At 32.0% G+C, this 22,355-nt stretch overlaps 1 protein-coding gene across 2 annotated transcripts in view; it reads right to left on the bottom strand.

Annotated features, from left to right (window-relative positions):
- LOC143070459 (neuropeptide receptor 15-like) overlaps positions 1-19,164 on the bottom strand; it is a 48,741-nt gene extending 29,577 nt beyond the window's left edge. Inside the window, exons 1-2 of one of the 2 annotated variants that reach the window (XM_076244742.1) lie at positions 19,043-19,164; positions 18,095-18,587 (exon numbers count right to left, since the gene is read on the bottom strand). In XM_076244742.1, the coding sequence (XP_076100857.1) occupies positions 18,095-18,570 (476 nt within the window). In that variant the 5' untranslated portion in view covers positions 18,571-18,587; positions 19,043-19,164. Of the gene's footprint in view, positions 1-18,094; positions 18,623-19,042 lie in introns of those variants that run through there. The other variant, XM_076244743.1, reaches the window with a different exon arrangement.
- Between the last annotated feature and the right edge of the window lie 3,191 nt (positions 19,165-22,355).

The following is a 22,355-nucleotide window of genomic DNA, read 5'->3' as shown; positions in this document are numbered from 1 at the left end:
TGGAAGACGTTTCCTGAGTGGAATATCAACAGAATACGCAGAAAAAGCGAGCAATGAGATAGTAAGATTAGATAAAGCAAAACGCATGACAACCACAAACATAATCATAGAAAATAATGCTCAATCAAACTTTTAATTAACTATGCTTTAATGAGATTAAGGACTATAACTGACAAATACAACTTAGAGATAATGTCTACTAAATTTTGATCAACAATAGAGAAGTAGTATCAACATTAAGACAATGGGAACATCATGTTTCACCTGTTTCATATGTTGGGGGGATAATAATTCGGATGGGCATGACAGTTGTAATATAAAGATCAAATTGGGAATGAGTAATTAGTTAATATAGTAGAAGTAATTATCGTGCATTTAAAGACATACAACTGTAAAAATTCAGTTTAATTAGCAACCCTTTTACATTCTGCGCATAACACAATAATATATCTGAAATGTCAAGAAAAGTAGGGATATGGTGCATTAATTCATGTCACAATTCCCTACAGCCACCAGATAAAGTAAAGACAGCGATTTTATTTCTATTCTCTATCCCAAATTACAGTAAAGTCTTCAAAACGGAGCAAAACTCAACATCTCGTTTTAAGGATCCCATAGCAGCTCAGGAGAAATATTTGCAAGATACTGATATCATCTATGCATATTAATGAGCATACCTGGCATATGGCAAATTCCTGCAGGCACTAGGTAAAGCAAAAGAAAAGCGATATTTTTTTGAATACCCTCTAACTTACATTACTGTTAAGTCCTCAAAAGGATCAAACCGTCATATCTCATTGCATGGGTTCCATAGCCGATGAGAAAAATTGTTTGCAAGAGACCGATAACATGTTATATCTGTGCATATTAATCACTCGATTCAAAATACGTAGACTGTCATCAAAGCACCTGTTTACCATGAATATTAAAAGTTTTTATTTCAATCATTTTGAAACTGTTGTATTGTATTTCTACATTTACTTTTGAAGTACAAATAGACACAAGAAAGATTAAATCTTTTCTTTCAATCCTTTTTTTTTTAACTTTTCTGCTCTCCTTAAAATGTTTGAGCACAACTATATACTGTCACTGTATCATCTGTTTAACATAAAGATTTTCTTTTAATCTTTTTTTTTATAACTTTTGTATTGTCTTAAAATTGTAGATATCAATCAGATTGTCGTGTTTTTCAACTGATAGAATTCGAATAGATTGACATTCTAGCATCTGCTTATCATGAAAATTTAAGGCTTTTTTTCATTCGAAATAGATTACACCATTCTATAAACAGTATAGTTAATTATTGTGTTCTTCGCAAATTTGTATTTGTTTTCCTCATAAAATTGTACTTCACGTTTAATGTTTATGCAGCCAAAACTATGTTCCTTGTTTTGATATATTCAGTGAATGGGTTGTTTTATAAGCCAGCTGAATGTCAAGCCTTTAAAGTGAACTTTAACATTGGATTTATCTAACTGTTCTGGAATAGAAATCAAATGAATGACCACAGATCGTCATTATATTCATGATACATTGAACACTACCATTATGATACAGTAGTACATTGATAAACGTAATCCAATATGCTATAACATAGTCATTATGTTTTGTCATTACTGGATAACTGATTTATATTTGGTTGATTAAATGATGTGGTCAAGACTTTTCCTAGATTGTAATAAATGATGTGGTCAAGACTTTTCCTTGATTGTAATAAATCAATGACAAAACAAACTCAAATAAATTCAGAAATCCAACATAGCCATTACCAGTTTTGCAATAAATAGTAAGTTTTACAATAACTACTGACAAAACTGGTATCCATAATAATGATTTTTGTTAACGACAGTGTTTTACTGAATAAATTCAGATGGCTGCATTATAACACAACCGCGGCGCCACAATCCCATTGATACAATTGCAGAAAAGGGACAAAAGATAGAAATGACAGATTTAATGCAAAATATTAAAGTCACGCAGACATTAGTTATTTTTCTACACATTGATTTAATGTGTTCTTATCTTGCTTGTATTCATACATGACTTTTGTTTTGACGATATTTCCGTTGGTGTATAATCTGATTATTTTTGTTTACTAATAAGTGCACATTATCTACCTTGTGACTGAAAGTAAAATTAGGGTCATTGTAAATTTTCTGTATATATAACAAGTGCAGATCAATAGCTACACAATTAGTGACCAATAATGTGCATGTCACGTGTTGTTTTGATTTTGTCATTTGATTAGGGACTTAGAGTTTTAAATTTTCCTCGGAGTTCAGTATTTATGTGATTTTATTTTTACCTCCTCTCTGAAACAGGCGTGATTTTCCGTCCACGTCTATTAATGATTTAAGGAGATAATAATGCCGGTACTGAACAATTATTTCCAAGGACACATAGTTTGGTGGTTTTAGGAAAATTCTTTTTTTATTTTGGTGGATATTTGAGATTGTGTTCCCGAAGCCTGTTTACAATATTATAGACATGTGTTCTTCTCTGAAAAAAATTTAACCCGTGATCGTCAAGTAATTACTTAACCCACAAAATAGACTAATACACGCATTATAATTAATCCACGAATTATAATAAATCAACGAATTATAATTAATCCACGCATTATACTAAATCCAAGCATATTAATGAATCAACGGTATGTAAAGTGTACTTTCATTTCAGTTAGTGTATTAACATTTTCAAGACCAACGAAGTATGACACACAAAACCCAAAGCAACAATCGAAACGAAATTAAATAAAGGCCGGTACGACAAATAAGTTAAACATTCTGATTCAGTAGAAAACTACATCTTGATAGTTTTGAAAACATACCATATACTCTCTGGACTATATGTCAGACAAATACACGCATTGAAACCACTTTCTGTAGATTTATTTATGAAACAAAACGCACATTGTAAATGTTATCTACTACACATAGTAAGACATTGGTAATTGTGTTATCATTTTTATCTTTTATTTTGCTGCTGTTCTTGTTAATATACAAGTCAGTAGCAACATTCCAGCAGCACCTGCATACGGGGTATATATATCCCAATTGATACGATATTCCCGTGCTTGCATTTCCTATCATGATTTTCTTGATAGAGGGTTGCTGCTCACAAGGAAGCTATTAAATCAAGAGTTCCAAATGGTGAAGTTGAAATCATCCCTTCGTAAATTTTACGGACGCCACCACGAGTTGGTTGACCGTTATGGAATAACCGTTTCACAAATGATATCGGATATGTTCCTTACGTCGTAACTACAATTCTCTTCCCTTTCATGAATGTGACCTACGGAATTAGACTATTAACCGGATTTTTTATAACATAAATAAAACTACGTGTGCAACATGTGGAGCAGAATCTGCTTACCATTCCGGAGCACCTGAGATCACCCCTAGTTTTTTGGTGGGGTTCGTGTTGTTTATTCTTTAGTTTTCTATGTTGTGTCGTGTGTGCTGTTGTTTGTTTGTCTTTTTCATTTTTAGCCATGGCGTTGTCAGTTTGTTTTAGATTTATAGTTTGACTGTCCCTTTGGTATCTTTCGTCCCTCTTTCATATATTATGTATATTTATGCATTTTTACTGATATTCTATTGAACATCAAACCAAAATTTACTTTCACTTATAATTATTATCATATATATATGATTAAAAACAAATGACAAAACAAACTTTGATCAATGCCTAATCTCCGAAAGAAAAAAGAAAATGTTTTCTTTAAATGATAACATTAACCCGATAGATCTTTTATGAAACAGAAAATATAAAGTCTTTTCATTCTATTGTTTAAAAGAGCCTTTTCACATTTATTTCAACTTGGTAAATGTTTGAATATAAAAGTCTTTTGTGGAAAGCTAATGTGGTAAAAAAACAAAATAAAAATCATCGTAGTTACATTAATGACGCTATAATTTGATTGCATACATGTACTTAACAACTCTTTTTATGTTTGAAAAAATCCTCAATAACTGAAGTCTTAGTCATATGTTTAAACATAACTGGCACACAATTTGTGATATGTCTTTCAAAATGAATCAATGGACTTTTGTGATTAATCTAGATTCTGCAATATGAAAAAGCCAATTTCAATTGAGTCAGTTTCTGTTTATCTCTGAAAATAAGCCATACCGAACCGAGCAATAATAATCCTAAACTATCAGACTGTTGATGGAGAGTAGTAGAGAGTTTAACTTTCAAAAAAGTTAAATATATTAAGCAGTAGTAAAGGAATATATTTGTAGCAATTTTTATCTTAAGCTCTGACTCAATGTGGTAGTGTAACGATAAGCGATAACAGCGATCAGTTTAGTTGAAAGGAACTAAAACGACTTTGCCCATCATTTTTATACTACAAATAAACGGTATAGTTATGTAAAAACAGCATATCGAGTGTGCTTAAGTTGTAATAAATTGTCTTGTCTTGTCTTGTCTTGAGAAAAAAAGTAAACGTTTTAAGAAAAAAGTAATAATTCGAAAGCAGCATAGTTCGTTGCTACCCTGCATTTCGTAATTATATCCAAACATCATACCTACATAACTGGTAATGATTTACACACACTAATACAAAAGGGTGATTACAGATTAGACCATCACCATAGAAACAAAATGTTCTAGGTCAAGATACAGTAAATGGTCGTATGTAATCTGGATTTGTTTTCTCTCAATCGATTTATGACGTTTGATCAGCGGTTTACTCTTGTTGCCTTTATTTATGTCACACAATTTGGTAAAACTACGCTAACAAATTTGACTGGTTAAACTGTAAATGAAAATTTAAAAATACTGCATTTATCTTTTATGCGATTTCATAAAAAAAATTGCCTGATTTTTAATTTTAGGCATAAAAAGACAGTACTGTACTTTAGTGTTAACTGGTGCTATATATAAAAGGTTATGGGTTGAATTAGTGATGTGATCCTTTAATAGTATTGGCTTGAAATAGCTTAGTCATCAATATTGTAATTTACTGTTCATTATGTATCGGGTTGAGTTACATGCTAAATCCAGACGGAACCAAATTTACTTGAAGACGTGTGATCAATTAGAAGATTTCGATTATACACTTCCAGACTAATTATAAAAGAGACACACAAAAGTGACTTGTATTTCTTCCCTGATCGAGCATCTTATACCTTTTATAACATTATACCGCTCAACATACACTCCGTAGGTTTCAAAGACTATGTTATTTTTGGCTTTCATTTCCGGAGGATTTATAGACGAAGTCTTACTTAATCTCATAAATATATCATTGATATCAACCTTTACATATATACGACAAATAGAGCAAAAAAATACAGGAGAAGTCATTGTCATATGTGACGTCTAACCAACTTGTGATGACAAATTCAAAACGATAATTTAATATCTCGTCTTTGAGGTTTTAATTTTTACATCTCAAAAGCTTCAATTGTCGTTTTTGGTTAATAACGACCGTATAAAAAGAAAACAAAAACAGTTTTCTTCTCGAAATATATGTAGGACTCGGAGGTGCGATGATCACGCTGAAGTGCGATGGTCTACGCCGAAGTGCGATGTTCCTCTCGCTGAAGTACGATGGTTTTACATGACATTCGAATACTGTGACGTTTTCCAATATATTTTTTAAATACAACATTGATTTGCAAGCAGTATGATAGGGGTTTTTTTTAGATGAATGTGTCATGCTCACAAAGGAATTGAAGGGAAAAAGAAAGAATCGATTGATTCAAGTCCCAAACAGTTGAGCATTAAATGTGGAAGTTACATTTTTTTTAACCATGTCAGGCAGCAAATTAAGGAGAGCAACGAGACTGAAACTTGAACTTAGTCAGGAAATGGGCTATACAGTGTTCGGAATAATGCCACAAACTTAATGCAATTGATAATTAATGTATATGTGGAAAATTTAATAGAAAAATGATGATTGAGAGTATTTGCAATGTTTTTTTAATCAAGTTAATTATCTTCTTTAATCCCGAGATAAATCCTGAATTTTAAGAACATCGTCACTCTTGTCTTATTTTATTGCGGTTAAAGTGTTAATTGTCTACAACATGGTAGGCCAAAATTAACCTGACTGCTTCCTACGTGTACTTCCTAAAATAATACACAAGATTAATTGTTATGATCAATATTTAAGTTTTGTTATAACATTTGATAACCTGAAATGAACACTGCTAAATGTAATCATATAGACATACTCACTAACAAAATCGTTTCGATTCTTGAACACCCTATAAATATATCTGACTCTTTACTACTGCTTGCTAATCGGAGAATTGGCAAATTTAAAATTACATTGAAAAAACAAAATATAAAGTCTTTGATTTGACTTGAACGTCTTGATCTTTCAAATGCTAGCAGCTACTTATGTCAACTCGTAATAATGTGATTTGATTTTAACGGTTCATGTACATTTAGCTTTTGACTCAATGTCACAGGTAGACCATCGCACTACGGCGTAACCACCATCGCACTTCAGCGTGTTAACCATCGCACATCAGCATGGGCCATCGCACTTCAGCGTGACCATCGCGGTTCGGAGTAACATCGCGGTTCGGAGTACCATCGCGGTTCAGAGTCTTACATATATATTTATATATTTGGGTATCTAAAGGACAAAGGAAAAAGTGCAAATCTAGTCTGAAAATAAAGGAGAAGGTATTAAATCATCAGGTTTTTTGCACTTATAATCATAGAAAAAAGCAGTTCAAAATCTTTTAAAATTCAATCAATTTTATATTTTCTAAAACATTACGATGACACAATCTGATTACTTTGTTGTTGTGACGACACTCGGATAACTAAACTAATCATAAACACGTGATTACAACTACAACATGGGACCAATCAATGTCATCTCTTGTAGAGGTTTTCCCCCCATAATTGATATGAGCAATAGTTTTTAAAAAAAATGAAATAAATCATCATATTTGCTAAGCCATCCTGTGACAAGAAATGTCTTATTGCTTAATTATTTGAAAGAGAAAACATTTGATAAATCTTTTTTTCACATTTTCTAACATCGATATCAAAAAATGGAATTATCATATGAAGAAATGATGGCTTTGTCATTCTCGTTACAATCTCATTGTCATTTATTAAAAATAATAGTACAGTGAAACGGGCAAATATGACGCAAACATTTTTCTATTTGATATATGTCTCGTTTTTGTATAAACTATTAAATAATATGTACTTGTATTACGACAAGGAAAGCCTTATGTACTCTTGTCAAAGATTCTAAAGTCACTGCTATTGACTAATAAGTTTATATGCCCAACAGGTGACCCCTAGACATTGTCCCGTCTCAAATATAAATGAAACAATAACCTTTAAACGTTACACAACCAATCAACCAAAAAATGCTACCTTTCATTGGAATAGGATCGTATAAATATATCTTTTACTAGCAGTTCAGACATTTCAAAACGGTTGATCATATTTTTTGTTTTATTTTTTAGAAATGTTGAATGTTCTATAATTGCATCAACACTGCATGGTTACATCTGAATGTTATAGAGCAATATAATACCAAATAACATGTTATAGAGCAATATAATACCAAATAACATCGTTTTTGTGTGTAAAAGTCACTACATCAACTGCTTGATAAACGAATTAGGTATTGACAATTCACTTGGAAACTCAACATATACCCTCACGACACTTACCAAAGAGGAAATCCTGGATAATCATAGGTCTGTTCTATGTTCCTTTGGAATTTCAACCAAAGATGAAGAACTGGATCTTCCATCACTGTATTGGATACCTAAACTACATAAGTGTCCTTACAAACAACGGTATATTGCTGGGTCTTCCAAGTGCTCCACGAAACCTCTTTCTAAATTATTAACATCTATTTTATCAGCAATCAAAGACGGGCTTCAAAGTTATTGTGGAACTGCCTATTCTAGAGGTGGTGTGAATCAGATGTGGATACTTAAAAATTCAAAAGATCTTTTAGAGTACATACAATCTAACTCTCTTTCATCTTGTAACAGTATTAAAACATTTGACTTTTCTACTCTGTACACAAGTATTCCACATTCCAAACTAAAAGACAAATTGAAAGAGTTGGTATTGCTTTGTTTCATAAAAAAGAATGGCCAACGTAGATACAAGTATCTTGTCTTAGGGAGGGATTAATCCTACTTTGTAAAGAATCACTCTGATTCAAACAAAAAATTCTCTGAAACTGATATTATCAAGATGCTTGATTTCTTGATTGACAACATATTTGTTACGTTCGGAGGACGTGTTTTTCAACAGACTGTCGGCATTCCAATGGGAACAAACTGTGCCCCTCTACTCGCCGACTTGTTTCTTTATTATTATGAGGCTGACTTCATGCAGGAACTTCTTAGGAAGAAAGATAAGAAGTTAGCAATATCCTTTAACTCTACTTTCCGCTATATAGATGATGTTCTTTCACTAAACAATTCAAAATTTGGTGACTATGTGGAACGCATCTATCCAATCGAACTAGAGATAAAGGATACTACAGATACAGTTAAGTCGGCTTCATATCTTGACTTACATCTAGAAATTGACAATGAGGGTCGGTTGAAAACAAAACTTTACGACAAAAGAGATGATTTCAGCTTTCCAATTGTGAACTTTCCATTTCTAAGTAGCAACATTCCAGCAGCACCTGCATACGGGGTATATATCTCCCAATTGATACGATATTCCCGTGCTTGCATTTCCTATCATGATTTTCTTGATAGAGGTTTGCTGCTAACAAGGAAGCTATTAAACCAAGAGTTCCAAATGGTGAAGTTGAAATCATCCCTTCGTAAATTTTACGGACGCCATCACGAGTTGGTTGACCGTTATGGAATAACCGTTTCACAAATGATATCGGATATGTTCCTTACGTCGTAACTACAATCCCCTTCCCTTTCATGAATATGACCTACCGAATTAGACAATTTACCGGATTTGTAATCACATAAGCAACACGACGGGTGCCACATGTGGAGCAGGATCTGCTTACCCTTCCGGAGCACCTGAGATCACCCCTAGTTTTTGGTGGGGTTCGTGTTGTTTATTCTTTAGTTTTCTATGTTGTGTCGTGTGTACTATTGTTTTTCTGTTTGTCTTTTTCATTTTTAGCCATGGCGTTGTCAGTTTGTTTTGGATTTATGAGTTTGACTGTCCCTTTGGTATCTTTCGTCCCTCTTTTATAGTATGCTTATATCTAGTAGTTGGGTTGCTGTTTGTTACCGTGTACTTTATAGTTTGTTTTTCTATAACTAACAAAGATTCTCTCAGTTTTAGTTTGTAATCTGGATTTGTTTTTTTCTCAATCGATTTATGAATTTCGAACAGCGGTATACTACTGTTGCCTTTATTTACTTAAAACTGCAACTGAATAAAAAAAGGAGACAAAAAATTGATATTTACCAATTCTTATAATTATTTATAATATGTTAATATGACCATACAGCAAACTGATTTATTCTATAAAGACTAGTCTTGGAATGTATTACGTGTAATACGTTCTGAAAATATTTGAAAAAGCGTGTTAAAACTGTTGGTTTTGTTAATTTAAGGAGTTCTAACAATCTATAAAATGTTCATGTGAGGTTCTGGACGCTGCCTTTGATCATGATCAATTCTATACAATTAATCTACAAAAATAAATAAAATAAATTAATCTCTTTTTAAAGAGGTTAAAATCGCTTGCTTAAGCTAATTTTCTCAAGGGACATAAACAAAATGTTGATTACAAAAACAAAAAGGAACTTAAAGATTATTTTTATATGATTCAGTTATGTTTGATTTACAAAACACATGCTTCTAACATTTAAAATTTAAATAAAGGAAAACGACAATTAAACCAATAAACACTTCAATTTCATTATGTTTGCTTCAAGCGAGTGCAAATGCCTTATAGTGAACGTACAAAAATATATTTTATCTAAGTTTATTACCTCGCTCGAGTACGTCCATTATTCGTGTTTCGTTTTATCATTCAATAACGAGGAATGAAATAGTTTATAAATAGAAACATCCCTCAACCTAACCATTGTGGTGAAGCTGCTGAAATTTTAAAATGTAACCATAATACCATTTTACCGAGAATTTGGACAAGGCGCATTAAAAATGCATGCCCATATCGTATGTTTGTTCCCTTGCACTTGTTGTGAACTTTTCTAATATAGGATGATTATTCAATTACAAAAAGTACATTTAAGGTCAATTAATCCCCCTACTGGTAAACGAATTTTGGTTTGAAATGGTATTTTTTTCTCTATTATTTGACTGCGTTAAATTGAAAAACTATTCAGACGATTGGCATTCGATCATTTCAATACTATTCATTTGCTTTTCAGAAAATTCAGTATATAACTATTCGGTATAGGTAGAACAACTATTGAACATAGACTTAACAGATCTCAATTAACTGCAAACAAATGATATGAATACTTCTGAATTTACCGCAATGGATAATTCTGAAAATTCAGTAAAAAAACTAAAAATGACGTAATAATTTGTTGTCCGGTCTTTTAATGTGAGCGGAAATATACTTTATAGAAATATAATGAAATGAGTGAATTAAAAAGCGTGAAAATATATCAAAACATCTCAAACTGTCAGAACACAAAAGTAGACATTTCGTTTCTCATTTGCTGTATATATGACTATGGACGTGAGTCGGTGTATACATATTATGCATTAATTAAGACAGAAATGTGTACATATGAGTTAATTGTAATAAATATTGAATGGTAAGTAATATTCTGTTTTCATGGAAATGTTTTGATAAGTTAGATACACTAATTTGAAACGTTTCAAATATCTTTATGGTCAAATAATTGCGAAATTACAATTAACTACAAACGACCTCGCTCATATATCTGTGTTAATGGGGATATAACTCCTCAAACGGAACAAGATAATTTCACTTGCAGATTATAAGTTACCAATCCAACAATGACCATGCTTCAACAAAATACACTTCACTCATTATTTGACGAGATGCTTCGCACGAATGGTGTGATTTTCATGTGCTCATGCTATGGTTATATGTCAATTGCAATGCATCGATACAATAGAAGAAACCCCTACTGAAGCAGATCAAGAAACAGCAAAAATTTTATTATCATGAGAATTTGATTTTCATTTTCAATTGATGAAAATTGAACAAACTTAGAGCTTGCAAACTGATATTATATTTATTCTGAAAATTTAATTTTCATAATTTTTCGACTCGTTAAAAGTACCCTGCATAACACTGTACTCATTGGCACATGCAGTAAATTATATTGTTTGTTTAATCAATATTAATGAAAAAATAAATACAATGGAACATGATGTCAATCCCACTTCAAAACAAGAACTTTCATCACATAATTTTTTGTTGTTATTAGATAATGCAAGGCATGGGCGAAGATAAACAATGCTGTCTCGATCAAAGTGAAAATATTGCATCCATTAGCATATAAAGTCAAAGATATAAATAAAATATTCATCGTGATGTTTTTGTGTTTAATCTGCTAATGCTGTAGACATTTGCAATCTAATAGGATGTTTTATCCCTTGTGGAAACATCAGAAATCACTGTTGAGAATTATAACTGTTTCATTAATCTTAATAATTTCAATTATATAAATCAGTAGCTCGTCAAATAGTAATTACAAAGCGAAACTGTTGTCATGTAGGGTACTTTAGAATTCCCCAAGACATATAATAGTATACTATGACATTTGGATAGTTTGTTGAACTATTTAAAAGCATTTGTGTACGTTTTGTCCTGAAACTAAATTAGTTCCTGCAATGAACATTTAACATAATTAGCAAATTATCATATTTCTGTGTTGACATCATAATAGATAACAAATATACCAGATGTACGTAAACGTAAGAAATTGTATTACAGATGGCATATTCAATGTTGTTGAGTGAAGACTTTGTCTCGTCCTACACAATAAATCTTATTTACAGCCTAATGTGTTGTCCTTTGAAGCGTTTGGTGTTGATCGCTGATCTTTTATGGTATATGGTAAACCTATTCACAACTTGTTAAGACTCAGGGGATAGAGAGATTGACATATTGTACAGACACTTGTCTATTGTCGAAGACCTGTCATTTGATGTAATTTCTTTTATCTAGTAAGGGTAGGTTTTTTTCGTTATTTTCTGTACATCTCACGTTATTAATATTTTATAGACATTTATTATCCTAAGCTACACACTGTGTCAAATTATGTACTATGCAGACATGCTATTTACTCTGTGGGCTTCTCTATATTATAATGTTTGATGGATATTTTGATCAGCGGTTTACTGTGTCACCTTTATTGAATTGCATTTCCAGATTTAATACGTCTTTGCTTATATATGTTCTTCGAGTAATTTTCCTGTTTCATCCGCAAAATGCATGCGCGCAAACGTAACAGAAATCTGCGCGCAAGGGAATTTTTTTATTACCAAATGTTTGAATGGTAATGTAGCGCACCTTAATTTATGATCCTTTTGTAAGCTTATTGCTGTCAATTTATTGGTCAGATTTGTTATAACCTATTCACTTCCTCTTAGACTTAATTGTACAGTGTTAACCATGACATGAACAGGGTTGCACAAACGTTAATTAATGTTAAACATCATTTATTTTAACAAATACAACAGCTTTAAGTTTTAAAACGTGATTCGCTATATAAATGTGAAGTGATAAAACACGAAAACTTTTTAAAGGATACGTATAAACATATATAATCTATACGGCTGTCATACAAGTGGTAGGTTAAGCTATCTATAAAACCAGGATTAATCCACCATGTTTTACTTAAAAATGCATGTACCACTTCAGAAAGATGAAAGTTGTCCGTTCATTTGGTGTGTTCGAGTTTTTTATTTTATCTTTTAATAATGGACTTTCCGTTTTGAACTTTCCTCGGAGTTAAGTATTTTTGTGACTTTATTTTCTACACTATTATTATGTATTGTAGAAAATAAATAATAATATGTAAAAGTTTTTAAAATTAACCAAAACTTAAAATTATATAATGAATTTCGATATACATATTTTTGATATCAACTTTTCTCTACAATATACAAATCATGATTTACTTGTAAATAGCGACAGCATTTACCTTAATCATTTTATGTAGATGTGATGTAGAAATTAAGTTGATGGATACATTGTGAACATAGTTTTAAGACTTTTGCATAATTCAGAAAGACAATTGGGTATTTTTTCTATTATATAAATTTTAACTTTTAATTATGAAACTAGTGAATAAACTTTAAAATGTATTTAGATTAGTTTAATAAAAGTTTCATGACAAATTCAATTCATGCATCTTTGTAAAAAAAAAGTTACATGATTTTTGAGCAGACAATCTTACAAACGCATTTATCGAAAACAAAACATCTTATCGTAAAAATGAAAACAGAAGAATGTACGAAAACGAAATTTCTTAAGCCCAACATATATCGACATAAAACATATTACTTTGAGAGGAAAAAATAAATACATTCTAATAAAGTTAAACGGTTCTTTGAAAACAGATTTTTATATTACTATTTTATCATATTGGAACAGCAACTTGTCAAGAAGTATTTAGTTTCCAACGAAATTCATTCGGATATAATGGTATTTTTTGCGATAAAGATGTTGCTCCTCTTATAGTTGAGACAAAATGTATGATTATATAATACACATTTCAGGAGAAGAACTTCAAATTACAAAACTCCATGACGTCATTATGGCCTGATGAATTGCTTAAGTCTACCAAAGTGACCAGACAATACTATCACATTCAGTTATTCATATTATGATCAAGGTTATTTAAAAAAAAAGGAAAGAAGATTTGACTGTTTTGGGCTAGATTATGTGTATTATCATTAATTTCTTTTTCATTTAAACTAAGAGTAAAACAAGTCCTAATGACTCTAAGAGAAATTCAGCTCATGTGGAGATTATGTTGCACTCACGAAATAGAAATATACCATACCTTCGCCATATACATATATATCTATTATATAACATTTATTAATAAGTACTGTTTCAGATCACAAAACGAGACACACTTTTTCAATTAAATCTACTGCAGACAATTTTGATGGTATTATCTAGTATCTAATAATATCTGAGCAAAATAATGACTGTCTCAAAAAACAAAATAAGCAGTAACTTTGTTTTGATAACGTTGTTACGCGGATATTGATAAAAGACAACAAACCGTTAAATTATACTGTAGAAATATTACCGCATTATGCTCGCATAAAAAGGTTAAGTTGTAAATGGATTACTTATAGATTCCTGATATCACAAGTGAAATTGCTATGATCGGGACAAATGAAACGTTTGTGATATCACATTTGTCTTTAATGTAAATGGCTTTGTCCATATAAATTGGTTTCCGGGACCGGTTGGATGAACGTTTGACTGGTTTCTTTTGAGTATTCACATTACAGGTTAAAGCTGGGACTATTATACTTATAGTCCCAGGTTAAAGCAACATTATACACCTATTGGGTGTGAGGGTAATATCAAGTTTGTTGTCCCTGAGATACCAACTATTGCTCGAGGTAAAGCCGAGGGGACAACACACCTGCTATTACCCCGCACAACCAGTCATTATGTGTTTTATTATACTGAACAACACAGTCATTAAGTGTTTTTATATACCAAATTAACTAATTTTCTAAAAGTGTACATATATCATCTTAAAGAAAAGAAGAAAAAAATGTCACATAACTTGGCATGCACAAGATGAACTATACGCTTTTTTATAGTTCTTCTTGTATTTGTAAATATTTCATTAATTGCAACATAGATGTAATGGATGCAATAAAGCCTAGATCTACTTGTGTTAAATTTTCCGTGCATATGATAAATTTAATAAGCTTAAGTACACCAAACGCAAATTCACTTTTAGAATACGACGACCGAACCCATATTATCAATAAGGTACTTTATTTTAGATCTTTAAAAAATCCGCGCGAAGATTTTCTCTCTTTTCTATTATTGCTTCTTGTAAGTCAAATTACAATCGACACAAACAGATTATACCGTTTACAATATTAGAGTTTGACGTTGCCAAGCAAAATAGTCAATGACATCATTATTGTCCAATGAAAAATAAGCATGAAAAAGCACGGGAAAGATGATTATGAAACTATTAACCGGGGTAATAGTCTTTGAAACTATTGACTGGCATATAGTCTGTGGAATGTAATAGCACAACTATTTCATTATCTTTTGTATAGAAAACACATACTGAGGTAAAATAATATGAAATATTGACATGACGATGATTTAGTTGGCCGCTGCAAAGAATTTAGACAGATACATACATGTATATATAACCGTCAGTGGGGTTCAGATTTATAATTCTTATATAGGCCTTGGGCAATTGTAAAAAGGTTAAAATGAACTTACATTAACAAATGTCAATTGAAGCTTAAAAATATCCGAAAGATGACATGAGGAAATCCAAATTCATTTGCACCACTGCTTTATAAAACAAAACTTTAACAAGAATTTTTCTATCTAACTTTCTCACCTGTATTTTTATCAACTTTAATCTCTTTTTGAACTTGAAGCGTTGAACTTAATTATCTGGGCCTAATATGGGCCTTACCGAATATACCTCTTGATAAAGGGATATGTTCATTTACTAGTCATGCCACTATTGGTGGACTGTTAGTCCCCGAGGATATCATCAGCTCAGCAGACAATGCTTCGGTTTTGAAATTAGTAATAACATATTTTTAAAAATTAAGAAATTGATGATCTAATGTTTTAACTCCCTTAGTTTGACCGCAACGGAATTGTCCAGTTCTTTTTATTTTCCCGTTGGTCATTTGGTTCAACAGTTTGTTCACATATTAACACCTGGCTGTCAAATGCTAAGATAAGATGTTAGCATTCCTGATAAAGGTAAATCCAGAAATGCACTTCGGACACACGAAATTTATAAACTGTTATTTTCATATAGTAGAACTTGAATTAACATTATAGTCATATGTATATACTGATACATCTAGTCAATTAAAAATAATATGATCAAGGATATCAGGTTTTTTAATTTATACACAAAGACACACGTTTCGTCCACAAAACATCATTTTCTTAAAATCCCCAATTAAAAAAAAATAAAAAAAAAAATTCAAAACTGAGGTTCCAAAGTTAACCACAGATGAATTAATTATTTTGACTATCGTTTCAGTTTTGCTTTACTCATTAAAAACTTCTAACTTTCCTAAGTTGCATTATAATGCTTATGTTTATGCATTCTTGGCGCTATACAAGAGCATCAGACTTACGAATATATCATAAGATGTGAACGGAAATTGTCTTTAGAAAAGCCTGACATCGTATTCTATAAACATTGTGTAATACTTGAGGAATAGGAAATGATCGAAAATCACATTTTTGATCATTTCCTATTCCTGTGATTTTCAAACCTAAAGTTGCATGTTGCATACTTTGGTACAATGTAACAGCAAAACACATAAATCTAACACTCAGAATATTTCCTTGCTCACTATGTAATAGAACCTTTCATTATAAAAAAAAAATGCAAAGATTGTCAATACAGTATTTAAAACTATGAATCGGCATTTATTTTTATAGTAAGTTATTATAATAGATTGGAAACAGATCACAAGTTGTTGGAATACTTTTTTTTAATGTAAAACTTCCGATGACATCAAAGAAATGAATTAACCGAACAATAAAAATACGCTTAATGACTATTGATCGTTTGATTATGTCTTGTCTCAATAACGCCCTTTTCGATACCAAATATTGTTTAGCACAGGTAGTAGCACTGCTGGACATTATAGAATCTATTTGATCTGACATAGGTCGATATATCATGATCAAGAATCATTGTGAATGCACTAACCACTTGGTCAAGAAAACTATCTCTCGCTGATAAAACGACTTAAGAAACAGTAGTAAATAAGGAAGGCATTATGGTGATAATTTCTAAAGATGTCCGAAACGATGAAACAAAGATATAAAAAGTCAATAATACGATCGTTATCCGTCAACAATTAATCTTTCTTAAATATGAATGCCAGTAGAAATGGATGTCAACAATTAATTTTCGTAAATATGAATACAAGAAGTTATGGTGTATACGTAAACGAGACAGCAACCAAGTGACGATAAAAAGACAATTTATACCGGTCGCCATTTGGTCATGGGTATATACAAGTACCCGGATCTAAACCACTGCCTGTCTGGAAAATTTAACCAGAAAATACCCCATTAACAACACAATCCCTAAATACAGAAATGCCACGAACAGTTAAAAATTATCAAATTGAGAGCGAATACCATTTTAGTAATTAGATTCCCAACATCGGGTAGGCACGTGAATCTGTTGCACGTTTTAGAGTCACCCTCCTCATGTTTATCTCCGTCAACAGATAACAAAATTTACGTAAAATGATTTAAGAGATAACTGTAATTGTATTTGAAGCTTTAAGGACGTCCATCGGTAGTTTTACTGTCGCAAATTTAGTTTACCTGGCGACGCGGAGCGGAGACAGGTAAACGGGTATTTATGTATCCCCACTTATGTAAAAGTAATTTTAATCTTTTTTACACAGTTGAGATTCAAAGGCAAGGATGGATGAATAATAGTGCAGGTTATTGTAAATAACATGACGATGATATTCGAGAAGATCGAGTTAAATGTAATGTAAAAGAGACACGATTCGTACCAGGCAATGTATCATAAACAAATGAAATGTTTGAAACGATAATTGGTATAAATAATACTTAATGACGAGAAGACCAAGAAAACATGATAAAAACTGGAAAACACTTTCGTCGTAAATTTTGCATTTGCACTTATATCTGAAAGTTGATTAAGACATAGATAAATTTAAATGATAATTTAATCTTTAAATGGTTTTCGTATAGGAGATTATTCTAAAGGTAAGAAACAAAAGAAATTTAGTTTTGGTTCCCTTTTTTTTAATCATGGGTTATTTTGACTTGATACAACGACTTGTTGAAGACCTTACACTTATCAGTATCAGAAAACAAATTTATGAATGAGAATGTAGAAAGTGGCGATAAACAGCAAGTAATCAATCAATATTAACAAGAAAGCTTTACAGTTTTAACACTTACCTTTCTACGCACACAGAAACCAGTGATAAAACTGAACAATATAATGACACAACCAAGATATATCTGTTAATTTTACACAAAACTCTCCCTAAAAGCCAGCCACGGTTCAGCCTGAATTGGACGATTTCCGGGATACCGAACAACATGATAAGAAGATCGGCAATCGCAAGGTTCATAATGAAAATATTTGTCACTGATTGTCGCATCTTTCTATCTAACAGTATCACACAGATAACTAGAACATTGCCAAAAATTCCTACAAGTCCGATCTGACAAAATAGAATAGAAAGACCAATTAGTGTCTCTGTTGTGGCTGGCTCGTCCATGTTTAGTGATGTCCCATTCATAGTTGACGCAGCAGAACAGTTTCCGGATGGTTTTGAGCACGAAATATTTCCGTGATAATTATCAGAATTGGGAACATTGACATTCAACGGTAACAATAGTGTCGAGTTGTTGTCTCCTTGCCAAGCCATCTTGTTGTAAACTGCATCTGTAAAAAGCAATCGTCAATTAGAATGAGGCGATTTTGTAAGACAGCTATGTTAATCGAATTATATTTGTATCTGCGAGTTCCGGTTATCGTTTGTTTATAGAAATTATTGCTTTTATAAACTCGATCAGTCCAAATTAACTTCAGAGTAATTTTCTGTAGGCTAAGATAAACAGTTTACAATAAAAGTAAAAGTTTTCCAAATAAACAATAGTTAATAACAGAGACCTTCACAGTTTTACATTGATAACTTGCATCTGTTCGGCACACAAATCGACGGAAATATTAACAAATTAACAAATAAAAATTAAAAAAAAAATCCAATATAATTCTTTCAACATAAAACAAACAAGATACTATAGTCATATCTTAAGATATTTAAATTTCTATATAAATGATTAATCAATAAAAAAAAAAACATTTAAGAAGTATTTAAAAGATGAATTGAAACATACTCAATGAGACACTAAGCAAATATGTCCTTATTATCTTTATCAATAATCGCAATACACAACATTATCACGTATTACAGCCGGCAGATGCTTCGAATTGTCAATATCTCTGAAGGTAAAAATTTTAATCCGCTCTTGACTATTGTAAAAAATCTCAACAAAATATATTTATAAAATATATTATATAAATAAAGCACAGATGCCGTGTGTTTGCCCAGCGTAAAACTGTTGAATAGTTATACTATAAGTTAATTTGATTGGCGGTCGACCATACAGTCACACGTAACAGATTGTGGAAGTATTATAGCAAATCTGACACTGCGAGTACGACATTAAAATGCCAGTAATACTTTTCTTAGCTTGATCAATGAATTGATTTCAAGGCATCTTAAGACAAATTCAAGTATCTAAATCCTTTATAAACATTGTTCTTATCTTCATCAACATTTGATTGATAGCTTAAATCATAATTGTTTAAAATATTGATTATACTATCATATCTATGTTCATCTGTTTAGCGATTGTATCTGAAAGAAAATAAATATCGTACACGAAGGATGAAAGTAGGAGCATGTATTTAGCGGAGATATTTGTTACCCAAAATTAAAAGTTCTTTGTGATGCTTTATAACATAAACGAGGAGATATGATATGATTGTCAATGAAAAAAATATCCACCAGAAACAAAAAAAGAAACGTAAAGTTGTTATTTTACCAAACGGCAAAATCAAAAGCTGAAGCACACATCAAACGGATGGAAATCAACTTAGTACACCACTTCCTTATCAACTTAGTACACCACTTCCTTATCAACTTAGTACACCACTTCCTTATTAACTTAGTACACCACTTCCTTATTAACTTAGTACACCACTTCCTTATTAACTTAGTACACCACTTCCTTATTAACTTAGTACACCACTTCCTTATTAACTTAGTACACCACTTCCTTATCAACTTAGTACACCACTTCCTTATCAACTTAGTACACCACTTCCTTATTAACTTAGTACACCACTTCCTTATTAACTTAGTACACCACTTCCTTATTAACTTAGTACACCACTTCCTTATCAACTTAGTACACCACTTCCTTATCAACTTAGTACACCACTTCCTTATCAACTTAGTACACCACTTCCTTATTAACTTAGTACACCACTTCCTTATCAACTTAGTACACCACTTCCTTATCAACTTAGTACACCACTTCCTTATTAACTTAGTACACCACTTCCTTATCAACTTAGTACACCACTTCCTTATTAACTTACTACACCACTTCCCTATTAACTTAGTACACCACTTCCCTATTAACTTAGTACACCACTTCCTTATTAACTTAGTACACCACTTCCTTATTAACTAAGTACACCACTTCCTTATCAACTTAGCACACCACTTCCTTATTAACTTAGTACACCACTTCCTTATTAACTTAGTACACCACTTCCTTATTAACTTAGTACACCACTTCCTTATCAACTTAGTACACCACTTCCTTATCAACTTAGTACACCACTTCCCTATCAACTTAGTACACCACTTCCCTATCAACTTAGTACACCACTTCCTTATTAACTTAGTACACCACTTCCTTATTAACTTAGTACACCACTTCCCTATCATTAGTACACCACTTCCTTATTAACTTAGTACACCACTTCCTTATCAACTTAGTACACCACTTCCTTATTAACTTAGTACAACACTTCCTTATTAACTTAGTACACCACTTCCCTATCAACTTAGTACACCACTTCCTTATCAACTTAGTACACCACTTCCCTATCAACTTAGTACACCACTTCCCTATCAACTTAGTACACCACTTCCTTATCAACTTAGTACACCACTTCCTTATCAACTTAGTACACCACTTCCCTATTAACTTAGTACACCACTTCCTTATTAACTTAGTACACCACTTCCTTATCAACTTAGTACACCACTTCCTTATCAACTTAGTACACCACTTCCCTATTAACTTAGTACACCACTTCCCTATCAACTTAGTACACCACTTCCTTATCAGCTTACTACACCACTTCCCTATTAACTTAGTACACCACTTCCCTATCAACTTAGTACACCACTTCCCTATTAACTTAGTACACCACTTCCTTATTAACTTAGTACACCACTTCCTTATTAACTTAGTACACCACTTCCTTATCAATTTAGTACACCACTTCCTTATTAACTTAGTACACCACTTCCTTATTAACTTAGTACACCACTTCCTTATTAACTTAGTACACCACTTCCTTATCAACTTAGTACACCACTTCCTTATTAACTTAGTACACCACTTCCCTATTAACTTAGTACACCACTTCCCTATTAACTTAGTACACCACTTCCCTATTAACTTAGTACACCACTTCCTTATTAACTTAGTACACCACTTCCTTATTAACACTTCCTTATTAACTTAGTACACCACTTCCCTATTAACTTAGTACACCACTTCCTTATCAACTTAGTACACCACTTCCTTATCAACTTAGTACACCACTTCCTTATCAACTTAGTACACCACTTCCTTATCAACTTAGTACACCACTTCCTTATTAACTTAGTACACCACTTCCCTATTAACTTAGTACACCACTTCCTTATTAACTTAGTACACCACTTCCTTATCAACTTAGTACACCACTTCCCTATTAACTTAGTACACCACTTCCTTATTAACTTAGTACACCACTTCCTTATCAACTTAGTACACCACTTCCTTATTAACTTAGTACACCACTTCCTTATTAACTTAGTACACCACTTCCTTATTAACTTAGTACACCACTTCCTTATTAACTTAGTACACCACTTCCTTATCAATTTAGTACACCACTTCCTTATTAACTTAGTACACCACTTCCTTATTAACTTAGTACACCACTTCCTTATTAACTTACTACACCACTTCCTTATTAACTTAGTACACCACTTCCTTATTAACTTAGTACACCACTTCCTTATTAACTTAGTACACCACTTCCTTATTAACTTAGTACACCACTTCCTTATCAATTTAGTACACCACTTCCTTATCAACTTAGTACACCACTTCCTTATTAACTTAGTACACCACTTCCCTATTAACTTAGTACACCACTTCCCTATTAACTTAGTACACCACTTCCCTATTAACTTAGTACACCACTTCCTTATCAACTTAGTACACCACTTCCTTATTAACTTAGTACACCACTTCCTTATCAATTTAGTACACCACTTCCTTATCAACTTAGTACACCACTTCCTTATTAACTTAGTACACCACTTCCTTATCAACTTGATACACCACTTCCCTA

The sequence above is a fragment of the Mytilus galloprovincialis genome, chromosome 4 (assembly GCF_965363235.1).
Source record: "Mytilus galloprovincialis chromosome 4, xbMytGall1.hap1.1, whole genome shotgun sequence".
Classification (NCBI taxonomy): Eukaryota; Metazoa; Mollusca; class Bivalvia; order Mytilida; family Mytilidae; genus Mytilus; species Mytilus galloprovincialis.
Note: the sequence above shows the minus strand (reverse complement) of the source record. Positions and strands in the feature narration are given on the sequence as shown.